Source organism: Symphodus melops, assembly GCF_947650265.1.
Source record: "Symphodus melops genome assembly, chromosome: 2".
NCBI lineage: Eukaryota > Metazoa > Chordata > Actinopteri > Labriformes > Labridae > Symphodus > Symphodus melops.
The window spans coordinates 21,669,098-21,691,360 of record NC_136692.1 but is presented as its reverse complement, the minus strand read 5'-3'; the positions used below and the strand labels follow the sequence as shown (position 1 = coordinate 21,691,360).

The 22,263-nt window shown below is 39.4% G+C and overlaps 3 protein-coding genes across 5 annotated transcripts in view; 1 reads left to right on the top strand and 2 right to left on the bottom strand.

The window, feature by feature from the left end:
• The window catches only part of sh3pxd2aa (SH3 and PX domains 2Aa), a 111,018-nt gene extending 93,924 nt beyond the window's left edge, over positions 1-17,094 (bottom strand). The window contains exons 1-3 of the mRNA XM_079337760.1: positions 17,068-17,094; positions 14,578-14,732; positions 871-951 (exon numbers count right to left, since the gene is read on the bottom strand). Coding sequence (XP_079193886.1) covers positions 871-951; positions 14,578-14,673 — 177 coding nt within the window. The 5' untranslated portion in view covers positions 14,674-14,732; positions 17,068-17,094. The remainder of the gene's footprint in view (positions 1-870; positions 952-14,577; positions 14,733-17,067) is intronic.
• LOC306820094 (ras and Rab interactor 2-like) overlaps positions 1-22,263 on the top strand; it is a 272,812-nt gene that overhangs the window by 76,146 nt on the left and 174,403 nt on the right. The gene's annotated exons all lie outside the window — the stretch shown is intronic.
• stn1 (STN1 subunit of CST complex) lies at positions 16,182-22,254 on the bottom strand. Of its 2 annotated transcripts, none has more exons than XM_079337797.1 (9): positions 22,026-22,254; positions 21,715-21,810; positions 21,268-21,345; positions 19,760-19,933; positions 19,175-19,286; positions 18,603-18,750; positions 18,259-18,381; positions 18,078-18,150; positions 16,182-17,189 (listed from the first exon to the last, which is right to left on the bottom strand). In XM_079337797.1, exons 1-9 carry the CDS (start codon positions 22,156-22,158, stop codon positions 17,032-17,034), a joined length of 1,095 nt encoding a protein of 364 aa, XP_079193923.1. In that variant the 5' UTR covers positions 22,159-22,254; the 3' UTR covers positions 16,182-17,031. The 2 variants fall into 2 exon arrangements, with proteins under 2 accessions (XP_079193923.1, XP_079193924.1); XM_079337798.1 differs by having other exon boundaries at positions 18,259-18,378.

Genomic DNA, 22,263 nt, shown 5'->3' with positions numbered 1-22,263 from the left:
ATCAGTTTCAATGTGGCCTATACGTTTTTCCAAAATGCACCGCTAAGATTTTCTACAGAAGATATAATGTCTACCAATTTCATAGTTTATAACATTTTTAGCAATGACTAAAGCACCGATACCACAGAGCTAAGATGGCAGGGAATAATTTAGGCTAGGAATAAGAAGGTCATGTATACACTGATAAAGTTGCACATCTGTGCAAAATTATTATTTTTTTTATACCAGCTCAAATGCATAACTAAATAAGCCACTATATAGGTCATCTTTAAATTTGTTTGAGATTCTATATCAATAAGGCTCTAAAGAAAACAGATAAAGACCTCCAGCATATAACTTTGTAAAGAATCAAACCAGTCTGAGCAGCCATCCCCTAGAAAATGCAACAGCAACACACTGTAAAGCAGGGTGCATTAAATTGACTTCCCTGTGGATTTCTTGCTTGTACTATAAAGTAGGTCTGTCAGCTCCCTGACGTTTTGAGGGTAAGAGAGAGAGAGATGAGATGAGAAGGAAGAAGGAGTGGGGCGAAAGAAGCAGGGGTGAAATATAGACGGAAAAGAGAGATAGAGATGCACATACTGCAGCATCTCTTCGAGGCGAGGGATACAAACCATGTCTCCCCTGCTCCCCGACCAATTACTAACATATACATTGATTCATTGAGGTGACGAGGTGTGGAAGAACGCGGGAATAGTAACGGCAGCAGTGAACAGTTGGTGGATCTTAGACATTAATCTATACAAAACAATGCAGCAAGTTCACAGGGTAGACACGGTCAAATATATCATCAGCAGAGGAAATGAGGATTTCCTACAAACAAAACCCTGCATTGAGCATGAAGGAGAGAGTTGAGTGATTGAAGATTACCTGTAGGTCAAAGAACTTGCTGTATCTTCTGTAGATGATGTGCGATGTGTTGTCAGAGTAGGTGACATTGATGAGATATACCTGTCAAGAGAAGAGAAGCAAAGTTAAAACATATTGCTTGATATTAAAAACTGGTTGTATCGGATAAACAATGCATCATTTGACATTCACCATGAACTAATGCCCAGTGGCTACAGAGAGTAACTCTGGGACACACATATATTACATTTACGGGACCCACACAATACCAACAACTGGATTTCATACATGTTAAACTTTTCTTTTCAACCTTTTTACATCCTTTATTAATTCCCTGCCGAGCATCCATCATGTACTGTTCCAAATTTAAAAACAAAGTCGTGTTACTTTTTAATATATTGCAAGAAATGACTGACTCAGGCACAGAACCATCTGCCATATTCCCATCAACTCTTCACGCTGCATAATGAGATAAACAACACTGTTAGCAAGAACATGATCATATTTAATAAATGATAACACATAACTAGTTTTTGTTTTGTTCGTGGCTTTTCACTGAGTTAAGTATAACAGTCTTTGAAAACTGCAATGACTTTGAAAAAAGATCACTGTTGTTTTTACATTCATAGTTTTTTTCATCCCAAAAGTACATCAGACTCAAACTTTAGGGGTTTTCTTTCCTGTGAGGAAAGTGCTTAAAACGTTGATCTGTTCCATCACAATACTAATTGTTATACCAAGACTTGAGTAAGATCACATACTCTACTGGTACAAGTTCAATTTAAAAAGATATGTTCATAATTGATGGAAAAAACAATATTGCTGATGTTTCTAAATCATAGACTGGCATTAAATGTTCCACTTGCTCTGTACTGGGTTGTTGTGTTTTAGTGTTCCGTGATCATTTCACTGAAACCAGTAAGATTTTTTGGATTGGGAGAGGGGGTATTAAATGATGGAATTAAACGGCTTTTTGACTTGCATTAAGGCAGATAAAGGATTCCCATATTTGTGTAGAGTATCAACACTGGTATTGTATCCAAACAACTGAAGAGTCTACATCTGACAAGAGTTTGATATTTGGCGAGTTGTATGTCACAAATACATGCAATTTGATTCGACAAAGGATAACTGTTTTTATTTCAGTAAAAATTTAAATGAAGTTGACGTTTAAATAGCACATAAATAGCACATCAAACGGATGTTGTTCTGTCTCCGACTGGTCCTGTATTGAAAGTGCATCAACCAGCAGTGGAGGAAAACGAACGCTATTTTGGCTGCATTTGGAGCGGAAGCGGTTTGATGCAAATTCGCGACAACAGGCGTCAAGGGGTTAAGTACTCCTTCAATCAATAGAAGCCATTTTATTAATTACAATCTGTTTGCACTTTGCAGTACCAGCGACTTACAGATAACATGCTCACACGGCTCAAAATCTGTTCCCTCAACATGGACGTTCATCAGCACAACTCGTGAATCTGTCATTGATTGATAAGGTAAGAAGGTGACATCATCGCCCTGTTGTCGGCAGCACACTGACCTACTGGCCTTTATCCTTGGCTGAAGCAATGCCTCAGCTATGAGAGGCCTGATAAGGTTGAGATAGTCCATTTATCCCTCAAGAGAAGCCAAGTAATGCTGCCGTCATGTCTAATCTCATGAAACATTGATAACCGAGGTAACAGATCTAGACGCCAGGAATATTTCATCAGAGACAGTAAGAGCAGGTGGGAACTGCTGATTTGGAGGGCTCTGGATGTGAAAAGCCTCCAATGGATAAGTTCTTACATAACATTACGCTACAACCTTCTGAAGGGTAGAGTGCTCTGAGTAACCAGTTTATTTGGTTCACTTCCAAACTGTAATACAACCTCTTCAAGCGAGTAATGTTTTAATAACTGGACCCTATCGATGATTATAAAGTCAGTGGGTTAAAAATATACTTTTGTGAAATATACTGTACTTTTAAAAATTGAAATCCATTAAGATTTCAACACGTGTTTGTCTTTTTTGGAATAAAGTTTACACATAGACTGAACAACTGTCTGTACTGTGCATTGCGTGCTTGCCTGGTGTTCCCTAATTGTAAATAAGATGATTATTTAAAGTACAGAGGAACAGCCATCAATACTGGCATAGATGTGTCTTTTTTCTGTTGGTGTTGCCAGAACATGACAGTTTATATTGAAATCAATCATAGTTTCATCCACCGATTCCTTGCCAGCTGAGTACGTCAAAGCTGCATACATTTGACAATCATTTTTATTGACTTTTTAGCTTAAATAGCCATTATTAAGTAATTTGCAATGAAACACAATGCAGTTACCCAGCCAAGGCATTCCAGCTAAGTGGTTCAGACACATCACAAATAGAAATCTACTTAGCTTCAAGCCACCGTGAACACAGAAACGATTGACTTTGCCTCATGGATAGCATTGAGATCAAATAAAGGCAGCGTGTTTGCCTGGTTAGCTATTTCTGCTCCTTATTCCTGCAAGCTCCATCGTTATGACTGATCTCACACTGTCACTCCGAACCCTCTGTACCTGCCAAGAGTCCCCAGAGCAGAACGGGGATGAATGAGGTCGAGTGTAGGACCCTGAAGATGATGCACGAAGGGCAGCAGCTTGAAACAAAAATGGTTCAACAACAAAGCCGGGTGTTAAAAGGCCTTGTTGCTGCTGAAGGGGCTCAGCGGCTGCTGGCAAGGAGCCATTGCAGTATGTTCACTCCCATGCAAACACAGCTACTGGCATGCTGAAGCTGTGACTGTCACACTACACTGACAAACGTGTTCTTAGCACAGTAGGGAGTCACCACAGCGATTAGCTTGGCATTTATTGCTATGGAAATGTGCTCCCCTGGGTACTGCCTGCTAACAAAATCATAAGAGTAAAAAAATATAAAGTGTCTTTGTGACTTTTGTAGCACAATATGGACGGGCGAGTACAGCAAAGAGATGGGCTTTGTGCCGCTAACAGAGCAGCTCTTGACAAAATACATGTCAGAAAAGGGCAAAAAACATAGTGAATGGAGGGGCTTCCCTGACACTTGTCAGATCTTTGTTTTCAGGTGGTGGTAAGAGACTCATTTTTATCAGGTCATTTTATATATATATATATATAAATGAATCGCAGTTTAAGTACATCACAACATTTGCCCTAAAAAGTAACACTTCTCAATCTAAATGGATATTGGTGGATGAATGAATGCAATGCATCCAATTTACTTGCTTTTCAGTTTCATAAAGCTGTTGGATCTTGTGTGAAATACTTTTTTCATACAGCAGCTTAAAAGTTGGATCACACGTTATCTGTATATCTAATCTTCTACCACTAATAGTGGTCTACAGTAAGTTTATCAGATGTTGAATTACTAATTTTGGTCCTGAAGCCAGTCATTTGGTCTAGTTTGGGCTGCAAACGCCTTTTGTTTGTACTTTTGGCGGAGCTAGCGCGGAGCTAGCGCGGGGCTAGTGCGGGGCTAGCACAGACAATGAAAAACTGTCTAACCCCAACCAAATATATGGTTAAAAGAGGTAGAGTAAAGAAGTGAAGCCTGTGTCAAACTTTGAGATGGTACTAGTAAAATTGAAACATTATCGATACCTGGATTGATATATAACAGCAGTTAAGATACTATTGATCGTGAAACAACGGAAATTGTATCGTTTTAAGACATTTGGTATCAAAAACTATTTAAAAATCTGATGATCAATTTGATTGAGTAATAAAATAGGCTTGGCTTCAATGGTATCAGCTAAACATCAGCAGGTAAGCAATGTCTTTGTGAGCATTTTAGCATGTTGCTGTTGGCTTTGAACTAAAAGCATGGCAGTGCCTAATATTTAAAGTAAGGCTGCAGATTGTTGTTCAAGTGAGTTCGCCACTTCTAAACTACAGTTCCTTCATCCTTATCAGGTCAATGCACTTTCATACAGACAAATCAGCAACAAATACATCGCAGCAATATCTCTGGTGAACAAATTAGCAGTCGTGCCATTATCTTATATGCACACACTAATTGCAAATGCATGAGCAACTCACCCCATTTCTACTTTGTGGTTGTGTGTGTGTGTGTGTGTGTGTGTGTGTGTGTGTGTGTGTGTGTGTGCTCTATAAACTCCTCTGACCTCAACGGTATGCCAGAGTATCTTCCTCTCATCATACCTCAAGGCCACATAATTTAACGCAGGAGAAAATCATTGCTGAGCTGAGGCATAAAACAGGAGCCAAGCAGGAAGATGTGCACTCTGTGAAAAGACCCACACCCCATAAGCAGATGGGTATGTGACGACAACCACTGTTTAAAACACTACTATTAACCTTACAAGAGCTTCCCATGCCCAAAATATGAAGCTTAAACCTAATGCTCCCCCAGTCACCAAAAATAGACTACTCACTCAACTCAGCCAGAACATTATCAGGTCTGAAGTGCTGCCTCTCCAGATAAATCAAGACACATCCACCATCTTCGACTTGCCAGCAATGATATTATTATTATTATTTCGCACATGACACTTTTTTCTCTGTCTCCATGAGGAATGGGACACACTCATGCAACCACATACAGAAGTCAAAGGGGGCTGACTCACAACCAGTCAGTACTGCAGTAAAAACTGCCTCGGATAAAGCATTGGTGGAACAAAAACACTTCTCTTTGAGTCTCCCTCAACAGCATTTATAGGCATTGTGTAACACGCAATAAATAGTAACTGTGGAAAATCGAAACTTTATCGTTACCCTTTTTTGGTTAGAGCTACATAACAGGTCTAACAAACCCCAGTTTGTAGAATACTTATAGTGTTTATGGCATTGGTAAAATGGAAGCCTTACAAAGGGTTTGTTGGTTTGATTTTAATTGGTCTGGAAAAAGTTACAAATTGTGTCTCTTGTTCATTAAATGTTAAATATGTGTCATTTGACAAACAAGGTAAATGTTATTTCAGGGGGCTCCGGTAGCCTTGTTAGTTCGTGTAAACCATGTTTTTTTTCCTCCAAGCGGGTTTGAATCCGACATGCATGTAATTCCCCATCTCTCTCTCTCTCCATTATTTTTGACTCTATCCAATGTCCTATCTCTAAATCAAAGGATTAAAAAGGCCCCAAAATCTTTAAAGGGGGGGCGGGGGGTTACAACTGTTTGTTACTTTAAAACCCATTCATTAAATATTAACACCAGAACCCAATTATGTGTCCGTAGTGGGAACTAAAATTCTTTGCATTCTGCCCACACCTTATCAAAAGTGTTATAAAGGATTCAGGGATGTTTACCAAAATAGAGGGGATTAGAATGTCTATCAAGAACCTGACTCACTCAAATATCAGATAAAAAATAATGCTCCAAATGATACCATATCAAAGATAAAATGAAACAAATGACAAGCCACTTTTCACTGCAGCCACACAGACTGATTGAGATTTGAGTCGTAAAGTCGAAGTTCGTCTCCAGTTTATCTCCAGTGTGTTGATTTTCACAGAAGCCAAGATAAAAAGTTAAACATTATCTTGTGATTGCTCCTAGACATTCTTGCACGGCAGGCCTGTCTGAACAATGTGGCAACAAGGCTATGATTACAAAATGAAGGCGGATTTTTTTGGGCAAGCATGATCCACGCATGATCTTCTGATTTGTAACAGTCAGCTGCTCTGCATTTAGAAACAGGAAGATGTTGGGAACTAAAATATGTACCGAGGGATGAGAGAAACAGTGAGCAGACTGAACAATTAAATCACTATAAATGAATGTAAAGGAACAAACATGGCCATGTCTGAGCTCATGTTGCATTGTGTCGCAGCTCCTACGGCGAAGCAATTCTTTTGAGGAGCATTCAACAACTCATTGAGAATAACCTGTTTCCCTTCACATGTCAATTCTCCATTTCCTCAAAAGTTTAATTTCTTTTTAAAGGACTCTGAAAATGAATTCATTAACATTAGCAAAATAGGAGATTGTCTAAATAACTCAAAATGGCTTTGGGGGCTTGTATGTCCCATTTACCAAAAGGAAAAAAAGACATGCACAAGCGCCTTTCCAATGGAGGAGACAGGACTTGAAAGTAAGAGTTTTATTCACACTTGAAAGACAGGAGAAAAAAAAAAGGTGAATTCTTAAGTCGGAATAAATTGGACCTCTGATTATTTCAAAATGTTCGGCTGAAACACCCATGAATATTCAACTCAAGTTTACAGCTTAACTTTTGCCTTCTCCGACTCCCCCGTGGAGATATAATTGCTCTTCCAACATTAACACAATTCAACAAAGTAGAAAGTGTAGATAGCATTCAAACATGAAAAAAATAACTTACAGTGTCGGAGGCAAGCCAGGAGCAAGTCCTGCAGCTTTCAAGTGAAGACGGCAAAAGAGACGAGTGCTTGGTGAGGCAGAGAATGTGGGCCTAGCCACTAAATGCAGTGAACCCCGCCTAAACTTCTAATTTTAAAGTAACCTATAAAACAGACCCATGTAATACTTCCAGACCATGAAAAGGCACAAATGATCTTACTGGAGAAGGAAAAAAAGTGATGTTGGAAAGATTTTCTTAGCATGAGAGAGAAGTTTTTCCACATGGAGCCATGACTGCACTAAATAAAGTCAGTTGTCTAATAAAGCCGGTTATTAACAAATGACAATAAAGCCTGACAAATTCTTCAAAGCCGCGTCTAAGCAGAGGCAACAAAAAAGTCACAAGAGTGAAACAAACCGTCGGACAATTTCATTCATGAGCTTTGGCAGGGGGTCTTTGGAAAAATAAAACTCAACAGAGACAGCTTTTTGTATTTGCTGCCAAAACGGTGCCCTTTACACACCACACACCAGGCCTACGCCTCAGCTTTCCGTAACTGTGGTCACTTCCCCTTTGAAATGGGCCAATCACGCCTTCGGTTCTTTGTAGCGGTCACAGGAAGTGAGGGTCAGGGCGCCGCTGAGGGAAAAAAAAAAGGTGCATTAAGCAGGTACAGCCCGCGCATGCACCTTTGATGGCATATTTCTACATCTTCACAAGAACAAGAGAAATCAATCCTGGGGATTTTTACATCGGATTCTAACAAAGATAAAAGACCAACAACGTAATAAAGTCATGTTCACAGATTCATTGGATGGATTCCAGTTGACTGCAGTTTGCAGGAGTGAGTCTCGCTATAAGCACTTTGATGTGTGAATTAGAAAGCAGCAGAGACAACTAACCAGACCTCCAAAGAGACACAAGCTGTGCCATATAAATATTGCATAATAACTGATGCTACACAAAGATAGAGCACACATCAGCAAAGTAACAGCAGTAACATGTGAACACCAAGTTGTGTTTTCAGCATGTGTGATGGGAGTCTAAAATAAAATCAAGTCTTGAGTGATGAATTTTTCATAAACAAACTACAAGAGAGGATGCAAGTTAATCATCCTGTCAGTGCTGAGCAGCATTTGAAAGGGTAACAGACTTCAAATGGCCTCATACTGTTTACATACACAATACAGTACATATGTGGATATATGTAAAACAGGCATATCAGGGTTTAAATGGAAATGAAATTGTAGCTACAACTTAACGTTCTTCACACAGGCAGAGGACGTGGTATCTAGAGCCTGATATAAAGGACTGCAGCTCGATTCGATTCCACTTTCCAAAACTGTCTCAGAAGAAAGCTGTTCAACACGAGTCCAGTTCAGCTCAAGACTTCTGCCTGTTAGAAGGAACTTTCTCCTCGCCACTGTTATTTCCTATGCGGTTGTAATTGTTGTCAAGCGGTTTACTGTATGATGGGTCTTGATACGATAGTGACCATATGGTTCTAATTAGACTTCTTTTAACAGAATTTAATGTACCTAATAGCAACCAGAATTAAGTTTGATCTTTTTAAACACATCCAAGAAACTTTAGGAGAAAAACGTAACGGTCCAAGTTCACGTAGTGTCAGCGTTGACTTCTGGGATATATTACAGTATTGTTTTTATATAATGGCTCTTTTTGCTGAGTATATTATTAAGCAGATCAGATATTCATAATGAATAAACCCTGAGTGCTTCTGTAAAGAAAGATTATCTTGTCATACAGTATTCATCCAGCTGGACTGATTTTAATAACGTTTAAGCAAATTTCCTAACTATCAAGTACATCAAAAAAAGAGAGCTGGAAGCAAGACGAATTCTCACTCTACATCTTTTTTTCCCATTACGGCGAGAACACACACATCAAGCCCGTTGACGACACACTCCATGATGTCGACAAAGTTCAGTTCAGGTCATTTTCCAAACACGATGCACATGCACGCTCGACCTTGTTACAGAGCAACGCCACATCTAGGTGTTGTTATCAGAAGTCAAGAAGAGTTCTTATAGTTTGAGGCCATGTTCCAACACAATAACTTGCTTTTTAACCCAATTATAATAGACTTTGTGCTTTGGGAATAGAGCTTGTGTTGTGTATTTAAGAGTTCTTCAGGAGACACATAAAATGTTTCACAATGTCAAACAACATCTGGTTCACTGGAACACGTGAAAAGAACTCCCAGCATGGGTGGGAGGTCCTGGTGATAAGAGTGGAAGGACGACAACATTGTCGACGCTTTTGTCAAGCACTGTCGCAGCCTGCAACACGAATAAACACTCCTGTCAGTGTTTGGTGTCTAAGCTCGAGCCATTGAAACAGAGCGTCGAGAAGATTGAGTCCACTAACAGGCGTTAGCTAGGTCCCCTTTTACACACCCGCACACTTTCACACACATGACCCCTGAGCACTTCCAGCTCGTTGTCAAACTCTCCCAAACAATGAACAACCCCCCCCCCCCTCTAAAGAACCAGTTTCATAAACTTCTCTTCCTCCCAGCATGAGCCTCTCAGTTTGAGGTGAGCATCTGAAAACAGGGACCTTTTTCAGCGAGATATCACTCCGTGTTTGATAGACCAATAAATATTTGAGTGGGGAACAGCTCTCTGAAGAGATGTTTTACGGTGCCAAATAACAACACCGTCCTTAAGTCTGGGCCTTTGCGTGGCACAGGAGCCACGAGAAAATGAAATGTTAAGGGACTGGGACTTGTAAGGGAAACAGAAGCTTAAGGTAAACATGGCTGAGCCCAACCTTCGCACTCTCTCTTTTCTCACCTTGTCCTGTAAACACAACACACATGCACAAAAACCAGTGTGAGAATGTGCGCGCATGTGTCTTGGATGCACGTTTGCGACTCAGCGGTCCAGTTTTCCCTACAGTCCAACAAGCACTTCCCTTTGACAAAGCCCCAAGTCTCATTCCCCCTCCTCTCACAAGATAAGCATTTCCAGCTGGCTTCACAAACATTACAAATGAGATTCAATGGGTGACACAGATTGTGTCTTTCTCTCATTTACTCTCCTCTGTCTCTTTCTCTGTCTCTGTCTCTGTCTCTCTCTCTCTCTCTCTCTCCCCATTTCCCTCTTTTTTCTTCTCACAGTGACTAGCCTTGTCTCATGAGACAGGGTAACTAGGGAAACTAGGCCACAGACTGGCCCACTGAGATAGAGTCCAAAACACATTGCAGCTCAAGTTACATTTTAACTGTGCATACAGTAGCTTGGGTCCTGCGAAACAAAACCAGCCTAGAAAGTTGTACTGATGTGGGAAGCTCATGTTACACTCAACTACTCGGTGGGAGAAACAACTGTGTAACGACGGAGGACCACTAATCTGCTGCCTTTAAGCACCACATCATTCTGCTATGCCATCTTAATGCAAAGTCCAATTATTTGTTTTGTAGATGGTGCATTTTTGAGACACCCTTAAACATCTTTTTCATAAGCAGGACATAATGATTTAACATCCTCTTATGTAGACTATGTGCATAAAGTATGGAGTTTTACACTGGAGGTAGTTAGCTTAGCTCAACTCTGTTTTGATTATCAGCATAAAGCATGGAACAGGGGAAAGCCATTGCCTTATTTATCAGTGAGTTGGCAATGTTCTGACTGTTATACTTGGGTACTCCTGTCCACGCGATAAAATGAAAAGCTAAGTAGACAAAGCTAATCGCCTCTTGTTATCGAGTCCATCCTCTCCTCTTCCCTCACAATCTGGTGCGCTGCAGCCGCTCTGCAGAGAAGGTGAATGGCTGCCGTCTCCCATCTCTCCACGACCTGTAAACCTCCGGGACCCTGAGTCGGCAGGTTAGATCGTGGGCCGACCCATCTCACCCTGCACGAGGACTGTTTGAGACTTTCCTCTCAGGTTAGAGGCTGCGGTCCATCAGGACCAAAACCTCAAGCCACAAGAACAGTTTCTTGACATGAAGAATGTCCCTGCCCTCCACCCTCCGCCCACATAACACAGACTCTCATCTGCCCCCACAGTCAGAAAACATCACAGTAATGTGAAGGCTGAAACTGTTTCTTTATGCGTTACATTAATGCTCACTGGACTTCGCATTTATTTTCTCTCTTGCACCCTTTGTACATTTGTTTTTTTTATTATTATTCTTTATAATTGACAGTGTTTAAATTCTATTTTACATTCAATTCAACAAACTACAGATTAAATTCAATTCAATTTCATTTTTTTCAAGTACTTGTTATTTTAGCCTTGATTTTTCCTTTGCACAATACACCCAGACAAATTCCTTGTAAATGTACTTGGGAATAAAAACCGATTCGGATTCTGAAAATAAATTATTTGAACAGCAGACCAATGATTCACAGTCTTTACCCCCAGTGATGTCTAACAGACCTTGTTTGTTTAACCACTTAAGCCTGCTAGGCACAATCATTTGACTTCAAGGTGCTTTGAAAGAATGGTTAGACATTTTACCAAGAGCATGTTGGTCGCTATTTTAACGCTTGTGCATCGCTCAAGTCTTCATGCTAACACGTGTGAAAATTAAGGAGTAAGAAGGGTTCATGTGCTCTGTCAGGAGTCCACGCTGTAAAACCATAGCTTCAAGGTTTTACAAAAAAAGATGTTGTTTTTTTTAATACCCAAGCTAAAGGCACAGATAGGATTATTTTTTTACATTACACTGAACACAGCTGTCTTTTTTTTTTCATTTTTGCTGCAATAGCTACAGGCTACAAAAAAAAACGTACTGACTGAAAACTGAAAAAAACAATCTGGATGAGAGGAAAAAGATGTTCATCTTGTGAACCTTTTATTGGATTCAAAGGTCAACCACACTGACATAAAGAAGCATCAACTCTTGTTTTTCCATCAATATCATGGCCCCAAAGTTTTTGAGATATTTGACATCATTGATTGGTTTAGTGTTGTGAAAGAAACCATCACAGCAGACTTAAGGAACAGATTTCAACCTTTGCTTGAAGATCCTCATAAGCGATTCAGAGACACTTATGGAGGATCTTAAAAGCGCTACATCCTGACATATTCAAAAATATGTGTACGGCCTTTGAGAACAAAGCACACACCTGAATTGAGTTACAATTTACTACTATCATGTTCAAGGCTCAGTCAACAATTAAGTAAACAAGTGCCACAGTAGCTCAATCAAAGGGACTAATTGCTGGAGGAGTGCAAGGTCACCTCCCAAGTACTGTCGAGCTGCCTTGGAGCAAGGCACTGAACTCCTTACAGCTCAGGAGCACTTCCTGTGATGTAGCCCCATCTCTCCATGAATGCTTTTCCATACCAATGCATGTCCTAATGTAATTTAAATTACATTTTTAAAATCTAATAGTAAAGTGGCTAACTTTCAAATGTCCAAAGCCAACAGAGATTCATGTCATCAACATCATAATCAAACAAAACCTTACTTTGTTTCCATTTTTATCACACAAAGTTGTGTAGGAGTGTACAATGTTAAATTAAGTGCATAGGGGCTCATTCTGCATTATAACCTCATTTTGAAGCAATTTCAACATCTAATCTAAAGATAATTATCAATTTAGTTGCTATTGTTGCTATTAAATTGTATTGAGTCAAGAAAACTAATTGGCGCACAGCAAACCTTGGGGCAGGTATTATTCCAGTACGGGAGCATTGGTTGGTTTTTAAGAGCTCCAGGCAAACTATAATTAAGCTGCCATGTCTATCCGACTATGTACACTGTACTACTTGATGTGTGCTTGAAGGTGACGTATTCAATAATCTGGGGGAAGTGGGGGAGGAGGGTTGGGGTTGTCAATCGTGGACAGGCAGTTGATTTTTGCCCCGGGGCTCTGAACAGTGATGCCTCCACACTGTCAGAATTTAGGAGTCAGTTTCACTGGGGTCAGACAAAGTTAAAAGAAATATACAGTGCAATCATATTGCAGTAAAGTGTTTAGGGTGGTGTTATAAATTAAGCAACACTATTTATAACATTTCCATCACCTATAAAGCATACAGTGTTGATGAAGGGTCACATATGACGAGACACCTGGGAATTTCTCTTATCATTCGGGAGCAAGAGTGCTAATTGTCTCCAACTAACATTATGCTCAAGGGTCTCTAGGAATGTAATTGCATATAAGCAAGTCATTTATAATGGCTTGTTGATGAACTCCAAATATGTTCTGAATACAGGGCCATGAAATGCAAAGAACAACACAGACTGGTGTATAAAACAGGGGCGGTATTGATAAAGTCCACAGCAGGCAAGGATCAGGAAGGTAATAAAGATCCTTTAAGCCTGTCCTTAGTTTTTCAGTGACGGAGGAAGACAAGGTGGTTTATATTCTGAGTAACATATTGATGACATAAAGCAACAAGTAAAATAGCAGATAAATAATTGGACATTACTTATTGTGAAGCTCTGTAACAGTTACTACCTTGTCGTTCAGTTATCATGTCAACAGTTCTTTTCAAGATTAACAATGAACTTCTGATCAAAAAGTTTTATCTAAAATAAGAAACGATCCTTCTGGTTACTGAGGGGGACAAATACAGGAATTTGGAAACCACAATGACAACTGATCATACTTATTCTCATTAAAGGTAATTAACATCAGCACCAGGAAAGCTATGGACCATGTTGAATATTCGTATTGTTAATCAGGGTTATTACACAAAAAGGCCCTTATTGGTTAAAGAAAATAATCCATGAAAGATGATGGTCTTTGGTAAATGGGACATTCGGATGACGTCATGTGACTATTGACTGCTTTGACATGTTCACCGGTTGATACATTCTTCAGGACAATAGAACTAATCCTGACTCTGTTTTATTATTTCAGTCTTAAAACGCTGAGGTATTGCCTTTTCGTGAGATAAAAAAAACCCCACAAAGGCCAAAACTTGAAGTCAATTTGGCAGTGAAAGTTTTGTTTCAACCTTTGCAGCTTATTGAGAAACACAGGTTGACAGGTTGAGTTTGGTGCATTATGAAATCCCTCAAGTATCTGATCGGTTTACACCAAACAGATCTGAAACCACTGCAAACATCACTGATTGCAAAGCCAATACACATGTCGGGCACTCTTTTGAAATGTTAAAGATAGTAAATACATTTACTCCAATGCGTCCGGGATGCACATTTTGACGGTACTCATTTATGACAGCTCACCTGCGTTCATGAAGTATGTCTGCTTAAAGGCTGTGCAGTGTTAGCGAGTAATGCTTTGAAATAGTTCATCATTTATGAGCAGGGATCTTGCTGAATTAGAGTCTTCCCGTGAGCTTAGCTTAGCTGGGCTACATTTAATGGACTAAACGATGCGTTTAGGTGTCATGCTGTGACTGTGAACAGGGCCAGAGACGCGCCGCTGACACGTCTGAATGGGACAAGGTGGGAATGAGGTGACATATGGATGAAGCCGAAGCAGACAACTCACGTAGTGTTTAGACGGATTGCGCCTCTTCTCCACGTCCACGACTTTCACGTCCAGCACAGTCCGAAACTGCATCTTGACCCTGCAAAGGCTATGCATTAAGGGCGACTGGCAAGCAGACAGGCAGCTGCTGCGGCTCCAGATAGGCTATCTTTAGGCTATATCATGGGAGAGAAATCACAACATTCATCGCTGTGTCATTTAACCATTCGGAGGTCCATTAAGACATCAGCTCCTCGCAGTAGATTTGGCCTGCCCAGACTTCCCTCCGATGACGCAACGGTGGTCAAATCTAACCAGAAACTTATCAATAGTCAATTGAAGACACGCGGTGAAGCAGACACAGCTGAATATCCAAGAACAGACCGATTTTCACGTTGCCTTCAAACACAAGAGGCTGTTATCCAGGGGCTGACGGAGCCTTGGTGAAGTCGGTCACCTTAAAAAAAAAAAAAAAAAAAAAGTGAAGCAAGTTCCTTTGTGTCTGGCGCGATGCTTACTAAAAAGGGGCATCAGCCTATCTTGAGGTTATAGCGGCTGACTGAATGGAAAAAGGGAGCCGGCAAATCCAGCGCCAAACGCGTCCTGCTGCGTTCCGGCAGGCGCAGTGAATTTAGGGGACGGAGTGGGATGGGCTTCATCACGTCCTCAGGGCTACTTGGAATAAAGCTGGAGCTTAGGAAAAAAAAATAGGGATTTGGTTGTGCTTTTCCCGAAGAGAAGCGTGCTGTTGTGTGTGCGTTACATGGAGCTGCGTTTGTAAGCAGCAGATACAGAGGGAATTTATCATTCTCATAATACATTCGTCTAGCACAGCCTCCCTCCCCATAACTTTTCCTCTACGTTTGAGAGAATATGCAACATTATGTTGTTGGCCTATAGAAATACCCGGCACGATATAGTCTATTCGCCTCCAAGTGTAGCCTTATTGTGTTATTTATTAAGGTGTTCTCCCATTCTGTGCAATAGATGACAGCGTGATAATACAGCTAGTTTCGTTCACTATCTCCAGGAGCTGTGTGCAGCTTTCTGGCCAGAGACACGATCTACTAAACTATGGATACAGATGTTTCACAAGCGACCAATCAGCAGCCGGCTCTACATGAAAGAGCCAATTAACGACCAAACACTGCCCCCCTGTGTAGACAGCAACACAAGTGAGTAGGTAAGAAATGTATTTGTATTTTTTTTTACAATAAAGAAGTGTCTATGAATAACACAATTGTACCATGTAATTAAAGCATCAGTAAGTATCACGCTCAATCCTGTGTTATTTAAATGATGTCACTGTAGGTGTTAGCCTCAGGCTGAAATCTAACTTGGTATCTGCCCCAGCACCCTGAGAACTCCTGGGGTCCTGAAAGCTCAAGACTTATATCAACTGCTTTAGTGGTGGTGTTAATGAATATTCATATGAGATTATAAAAGGCTTGATAGCAGCACCAAAAGGCCCCCTATACGGTCATCAATAGCATCATGGGGGTTTTAAATTAGTGTTTGTAGAAGAAGAGAACTTCTGCACAATAATACATTTGTCCTAACTACTTAGAGCTGCACTTCACTGACTTTATGAGTGAAATTCAGGTACCCAATAACAATAATCATCATTATAATCATAAAAATACATTTTAATTTTAGAGCACAGTTTAAAATCCACATAACTAAATTCTTTACAAGGCAAATAATAAAACAGACAGGCCATAAAATCGTGAGAAAAAAATATCCTTTTTTTTTTTTTTTTTTAAATGTTTATGGTTCCTAATTCTTTATGACCTGCTCCACACAGCAGACGTTCACTATTTGTGTCTGTTATGTTTTCATTGGAAGGCTGAAAACTAAATCGTCCATCTGGAATAAATTTCAAACGATGATTAGCGCTACGCTGCATGTAAAGATTTTTTTTTTTTTTTTCTGTGGATCTGAAGGGAAATTTCTAAACGCCCATCTCCTATTCTTTTTGTCAACATCCACTGGGGCTGTAAAGAAACTGATCCTTCACTACAAGCTTTTATCTTAATATTTTTTTTAAAGACTGCAGATGGAAAAAAGGACATTTGGAGAGATGAACCAGACTAAACCTGAAGGTTTACTCTTTGAATCGAGCCACACAAAAGCCCAATCTTTGCCGTTAGTTTAATCATTGTTCATTTTGAAATGTACCAAACCTTTGTAAATAATTACAATATTAGACACCATATTTGATGCTTTCCTGATATTTAATTTGTATGATTTTTCTTCCAAATAAGTTGATATTTTACCCGTGCTAAAAATCTACAGTTATTGTTTTAAAAGAACATTAGTAGTTCAAATTGTGTTGTAAAGTGCTAAACTTGATGAAAAGAAGACTACAGAATACCATTATTGACTAAAACATATTTGCCGCTCACTTTTTGGTGCAATGTCACATTATACACATCATATGCAGTAATATAGGTCCCAAGCCCAAGTGTCCTCAGCTCAAAACATGGTGTAATGGTTGTCACTGGTACTGACAATGTCACTGTTGCACTCCAGTGATTTGAGCACCAGCTCCAGCGCTGCTTTGCTCACGTTGAGGCTGTGGCGCTGCCTGATAGCAGAAAGAATGTGCAGGATGTGACAGCCCTTCTCTGAATCTATAGACACAAGGAAGAGGGGGAAAAAAGTCAACACAAGCTTTATTTGTGGCCATGAAAATCACTGCTATGTGGAGAGAGAGGAGAAATCAAACATTTAAAAAATATATATTTCAGGATAGCATTTTCATTATTGTAGTTATTGATCAAATGTTATTTCCGACATATCAAAGATACAAAACAAAGTGAAAAGCACGAAAATACAATACACAAAAGACAATGTTCAAAGTATTACATGAAAAATGATATGCCTTTTCTACACTATATACTGTACACTCCACTGATTTTCCATAAATATATGTATAAGTTGAGATACTATGATTTTCAACAAACTACAGATTCATACAATGCAGATATCCATATCTACACCGATATCCACTTGCACAATTCAATGCACTATATCAACACTCCCTATATCTATACAGCCCAGCAGTCAGTAAAAAAATAAAATAAAATTAAGCTTGTTAGTTAACTTCATATAACATTTGAAGAGGTAAAAAAACAGGTACAGCAGTTGTGAATGTAGTCCTGTCAAGCGGCGTTTGTATTAATTAACTTTAGCAAGGAAGGGATTGGAAGAGAACAATGCTCTCTAAAGTTTCAACATTTGTTAATAAATGTTTTCTTTTTACTTAAAATATGATTAGAAATCCAACTACTAACTACCTGTCTTTTAGTTTGCTTATTAATTTAAAGAGTATAAAATAAAAGCAAGTCATTCAGTTCTTTAGCTATATTTTACAAAAATACATCAAATGGCCAACATGTTTAAGTGGCGATAATTAAGAGTTAAACACTGAGAGCTATGTTGTGAAGTAAAGCTAAAAACTACAGCAGGTCAAAATCATCCAATAGTTCTCTTGTATAATAAAAACAAAGTGTTCTTACATTTCTCCCTCCTTGAGTCCTCCCTTATAATGTCTTTGACGGCCATGAGTAGATCTTTGTCTTCTGCAGTCACCTGTTGTTTGATCACAGAATCAAAGAGACACATTCAAGATGAATGCTTCGAACAACTGCCCCTCTGAAGAAGGAGCAACTCTTTTCAGATTTCTCTGTTATTTCTCACATGGTAGACTTCATCCTGGGATTTGACTCTGCGGTACACAATACCCTCATCCTGTAAAACCTGAAGGGCCTCCTTCAGAAGATGGCGAAGCTGCTGGCATGAAGACGGACCCTCCACAGGCTCCTCGATAGCAAGAGGAGCATTTTAGTGTATGACTAATGTGATTTCCTTTAATATGACCATTAACTTCATTTGTTTTAGCACATTTCCATGGTAGAAATCAAATCCAGACTGTCTTCCTTTATTCTATTTATCAGTCTTGACTCAGGAGTATGATTGAAAAACAGCCTGGTATTTGATGTTTGTGTTTGTGAAAAGGTATCCAAGCTTGTTGTCTGGCCTACCTGGTCTGCTGAGGCTGTTTGAGGCTGGCTGGGGATCAGAGGCTGCAGGAGGTCCTGAACATCATAGGGTCTGAATCTGCTCACAGAATTCTGCTTGACAAAATCCTTAATAATATTTGTAGCCTTGCTAAGGGGATTGGTGGCTAAGCTACAGGAAAAAAGGACAGACCAAAAAAAACAGAACTTAAAACAATTTATAGAAGTGTTTACGTTTATTTTGTATCATTATTAATAACTGATAATATCCGTCCTTTCAGTTCATAAATAAGTTAAGGGTCATTTTATTATTGATAAACTACTACCTCTTTTTTTTTTTATATAAATCTGGAATAAATACAAGTTGTTTAATGTATATTTGGTTTAATGTATAACTACAAACTGTACCTGAAAGACTGCAGTTTTCTTCTTCATTAAATGCCTTACTTTGTTACGCGTTTGCTCACCAAGAACACAGAATATGAAGTGGAACTCGAGTAAAAACTGGTGCTACATTTAAATGAAGCTGAAAAGCTACAGTAGCTATATACAGTAGTTGTATTATAACATTTAGACTAAAGGATGAAGATTTTTACCCAGTTGCATTTGGTTGCAGCTTGAATGATTTGTCATAGCACTGTCTGTAAAGCTGAGGAACCTCCATCATCCATGCAATCTGGACGGCCATCACCGGGTCATTCACTTTATCTGGGAACATACAGAGACACATGATGAACAGGCACAGGTTACACGTGGCAGGCACTCAGAAATAAAATATGTGCTGTGTGTAGTTGTGTGCACAGTATGTGTGAAACAGAGAAGGCACATGAAGGCCATCATAAAGTGGGACTGCAATGCTAGGATAAAGAATGCCCTTGGCAGAAACTAAGTGTGTGTGGGATTATTTGGGGAAAAAAAGTAAGCAATAGCACTTTCTAAGGAAGCAGCTGTTAAATGTTGGTATTTCTAAAAGATTGCAAAAACATACATTGCATCATAGCAATGAGAGTATCCCCAATATATTCAGATGCAACTGGAGTCCCTTATTTAGTGTAACTATCCTGAATATGTTAACTCACTGTAATATTTGAAACTAACTACTGGAAAATAAGTAAAAGTGAATGCTTTATTGAAGATCAGACTCCAACTGTGGACCACATAGGATCGAACTTTGCACTCACAGTACACTGAAGCAGAGATTTCTCTCTGTTGCCTCGAGGTCTTCACCGGTCCCCTGACTCGGAGCAGCTCTCCAATTTCCAGGTGGCAACGGCTCAGCTGAGCCTGTCTCAGCTTCTCCAGCTCAGCGACTGGGTTGAGGCCTCCCAGAGCCCCATCACTGCCTTTTCCCCCTGCTGAAAATGTAAAAAGCAAGCCAAAAATGATACAGGGCTCTGCAGCATTAATTAAATACATCAGGTTGAATCTTTGAAGCACCACTTACAGAAGTGAAGACTGTGTGCATAAAGCTGCAAAACCTAAACAGCTGAACTAATCAATATTCAAACTATACGTAATGTGTAGTGGAATGTTTGTAGTGCTGACATAACACAGACTGATCATTAAGCTACAGTGTACAGTTCTGCACACCAGACAGACTGAATGTTATAGCTGTTTTTAACTTCCTGGTTTAGATTTCTGACCTGAACTTTTCTCTCCTGGGCTTGTTTTTCAGTAAAACAGTTTTAATCCAAACACAGTGCTGCCTGCCCAGAACAAACCAGCGGTCAGACAAAGTGAGAGACTACATGGTGCACACTGCACATGTTCGTTTTCAGAGAAATAAAAAAAAGCACAAACTTAGAAAAATCATACAATATCAAAGAATAATTCAAATTTCAATGAACCTGAACATTACTTAAAATCCAGCTTCATGCCGAAATAAACTGTATTCCAAGAAAACAATTGAACTTAATTGCTAAAGGAAGCTAAAGCGACCCAGGCAGGAAGAATTTTTGTACAGTATTAGTAGCACTTTACAAAAACGTTTTGTGTAAGAGGCCCCCCCATTAGCCCCAAGAAGCTCCCAACAAAAAATCTGACGAGATATTAAAATCAAATTGTAGTTAATGAAGATGGTCGACCTTTCATTTGTTGTTATTTGACATGGTGATATATGAAATATGGTGTCTTCAACACGTGTGCAGCCTCAAGGACACATTAACTGAATGTAAACATAGCTGTGCTTTTGAAGAAAACTGCAAAAGGGAACTGTACACTATAACAAAAAGATCTCAAAAGGTTGTTACAAACTATTTTGTATGTAAAATACAGCTGTGTGGTACATCTGACAAATAAACTGAACAAACGTATAAACAGCAGTGAAATTAGCTCATAGAACACAAATGTTCAATGAACTAGTCGGTCAGATTGGTCTTCTCCTCTTCCTCCCAGCTGAACCATGCCAGGAGATCATCTGCGATCTGACCGATCACATAATTATTTTGAGAAAAAACATGTGATACTTAGACAACCTCAGCCATCTAAGTCAAGTCAATTTCATTTATAAAGCACATTTGCAACAGCCAAGGCGGACCAAAGTGCTGTACTGTAGATTCAACTCAGTTGAATTTCAGTTCAGTAAAATACAATACATCCAAACATCATAGAAATCGGAAAAACAAATTTGAAAACAAGTTAAATCTAAGGACTAATACTGATCAGAACTATGCAACAAAAGTAATCTTACATTTGGTAGGATCCCCCGCCTCCTTCAATAGGTCATTTTTCCAGCATAAACAGTTTATAACGCCAGTACCATCGTCCACTGTAAGAGGAAGGAAAGAAACCCAAAATCAGACAAAGACAGTTTTGTACATGAGGAAATGTATAATTAAAAGCTATGCTATATTAAGTCATTCATACAAAAAGGAACTAATGTTTATGTCACTTTGTTTTGATTGTAAATAAAACTTGGGATGTGGTTTCCTCAATGTTTTACTACAAACATGCAACAATGTCCTGAAGATAGCATTCCCATTACATCAGTGATGAAATATTTAATTGTTTGTTATTAATATAACACACACACACACACACACACACACACACACACACGTTCATTTCACTCACTGTAACTCAACTTGTTCCTGAAATATGAGCAGTGTTGTTCACAGCAGGGACAAAGCGAGATTACCTCCATAACAGAAGAAGTCTTCTCTTTCTCTCTTGTAAACTACTGTACCCAGCACATCAACTTTGTAGATTGGGTGAGAGTTGTAGAAGTAAATACCTGTGAAGCATGAATGGAAACAAAGATATGAGACTATTCTCATCATAACAATCTGAAAGTTGGTTGGGAACTCAAAAATGAGTTTGCTAACTTTCCAACCGAAATAAACACTAGCTGATGTGAGCATGCACATTGGTTGTTTGTTTTGTGTTTATTAGGTCATCTGATAAGTAATGTTGAATTTGCAGACAAAACGTGAGTGTGTTTGTTATTACCTGGCACCTGTGTGGACTCTGTCATCTGCAGGATATCTCTGACATACAGCTTGGCGAAAGCAGAAAAGATCGGGTCCAGTCCCCACAACATCGATGGGGGCTCTTCCGCTGGATCCATCGTAGCTGCCTGCATGTCATTATGATTACAGAAGCTGATGGTCAACGTGTCTTCCGAGTTCTTTTCCTGAAATGGAGCAGATTCCAAAAAAGACGAAAGTTAAGCTAGCAGCAGTCGAGT

What these genes read in the sequence shown, in the direction of transcription:
- stn1 (XM_079337797.1), bottom strand. Translation starts at nt 22,158, where the DNA reads ATGCAGGCAGCTACGATGGATCCAGCGGAAGAGCCCCCATCGATGTTG. An exon ending in AGACTTCTTCTGTTATGGAG is followed by an intron (nt 21,346 to 21,714) that starts GTAATCTCGCTT and finishes TTCCTCTTACAG; the next exon opens with TGGACGATGGTACTGGCGTT. An exon ending in AAACAGCCTCAGCAGACCAG is followed by an intron (nt 18,382 to 18,602) that starts GTAGGCCAGACA and finishes CTTGCTATCGAG; the next exon opens with GAGCCTGTGGAGGGTCCGTC.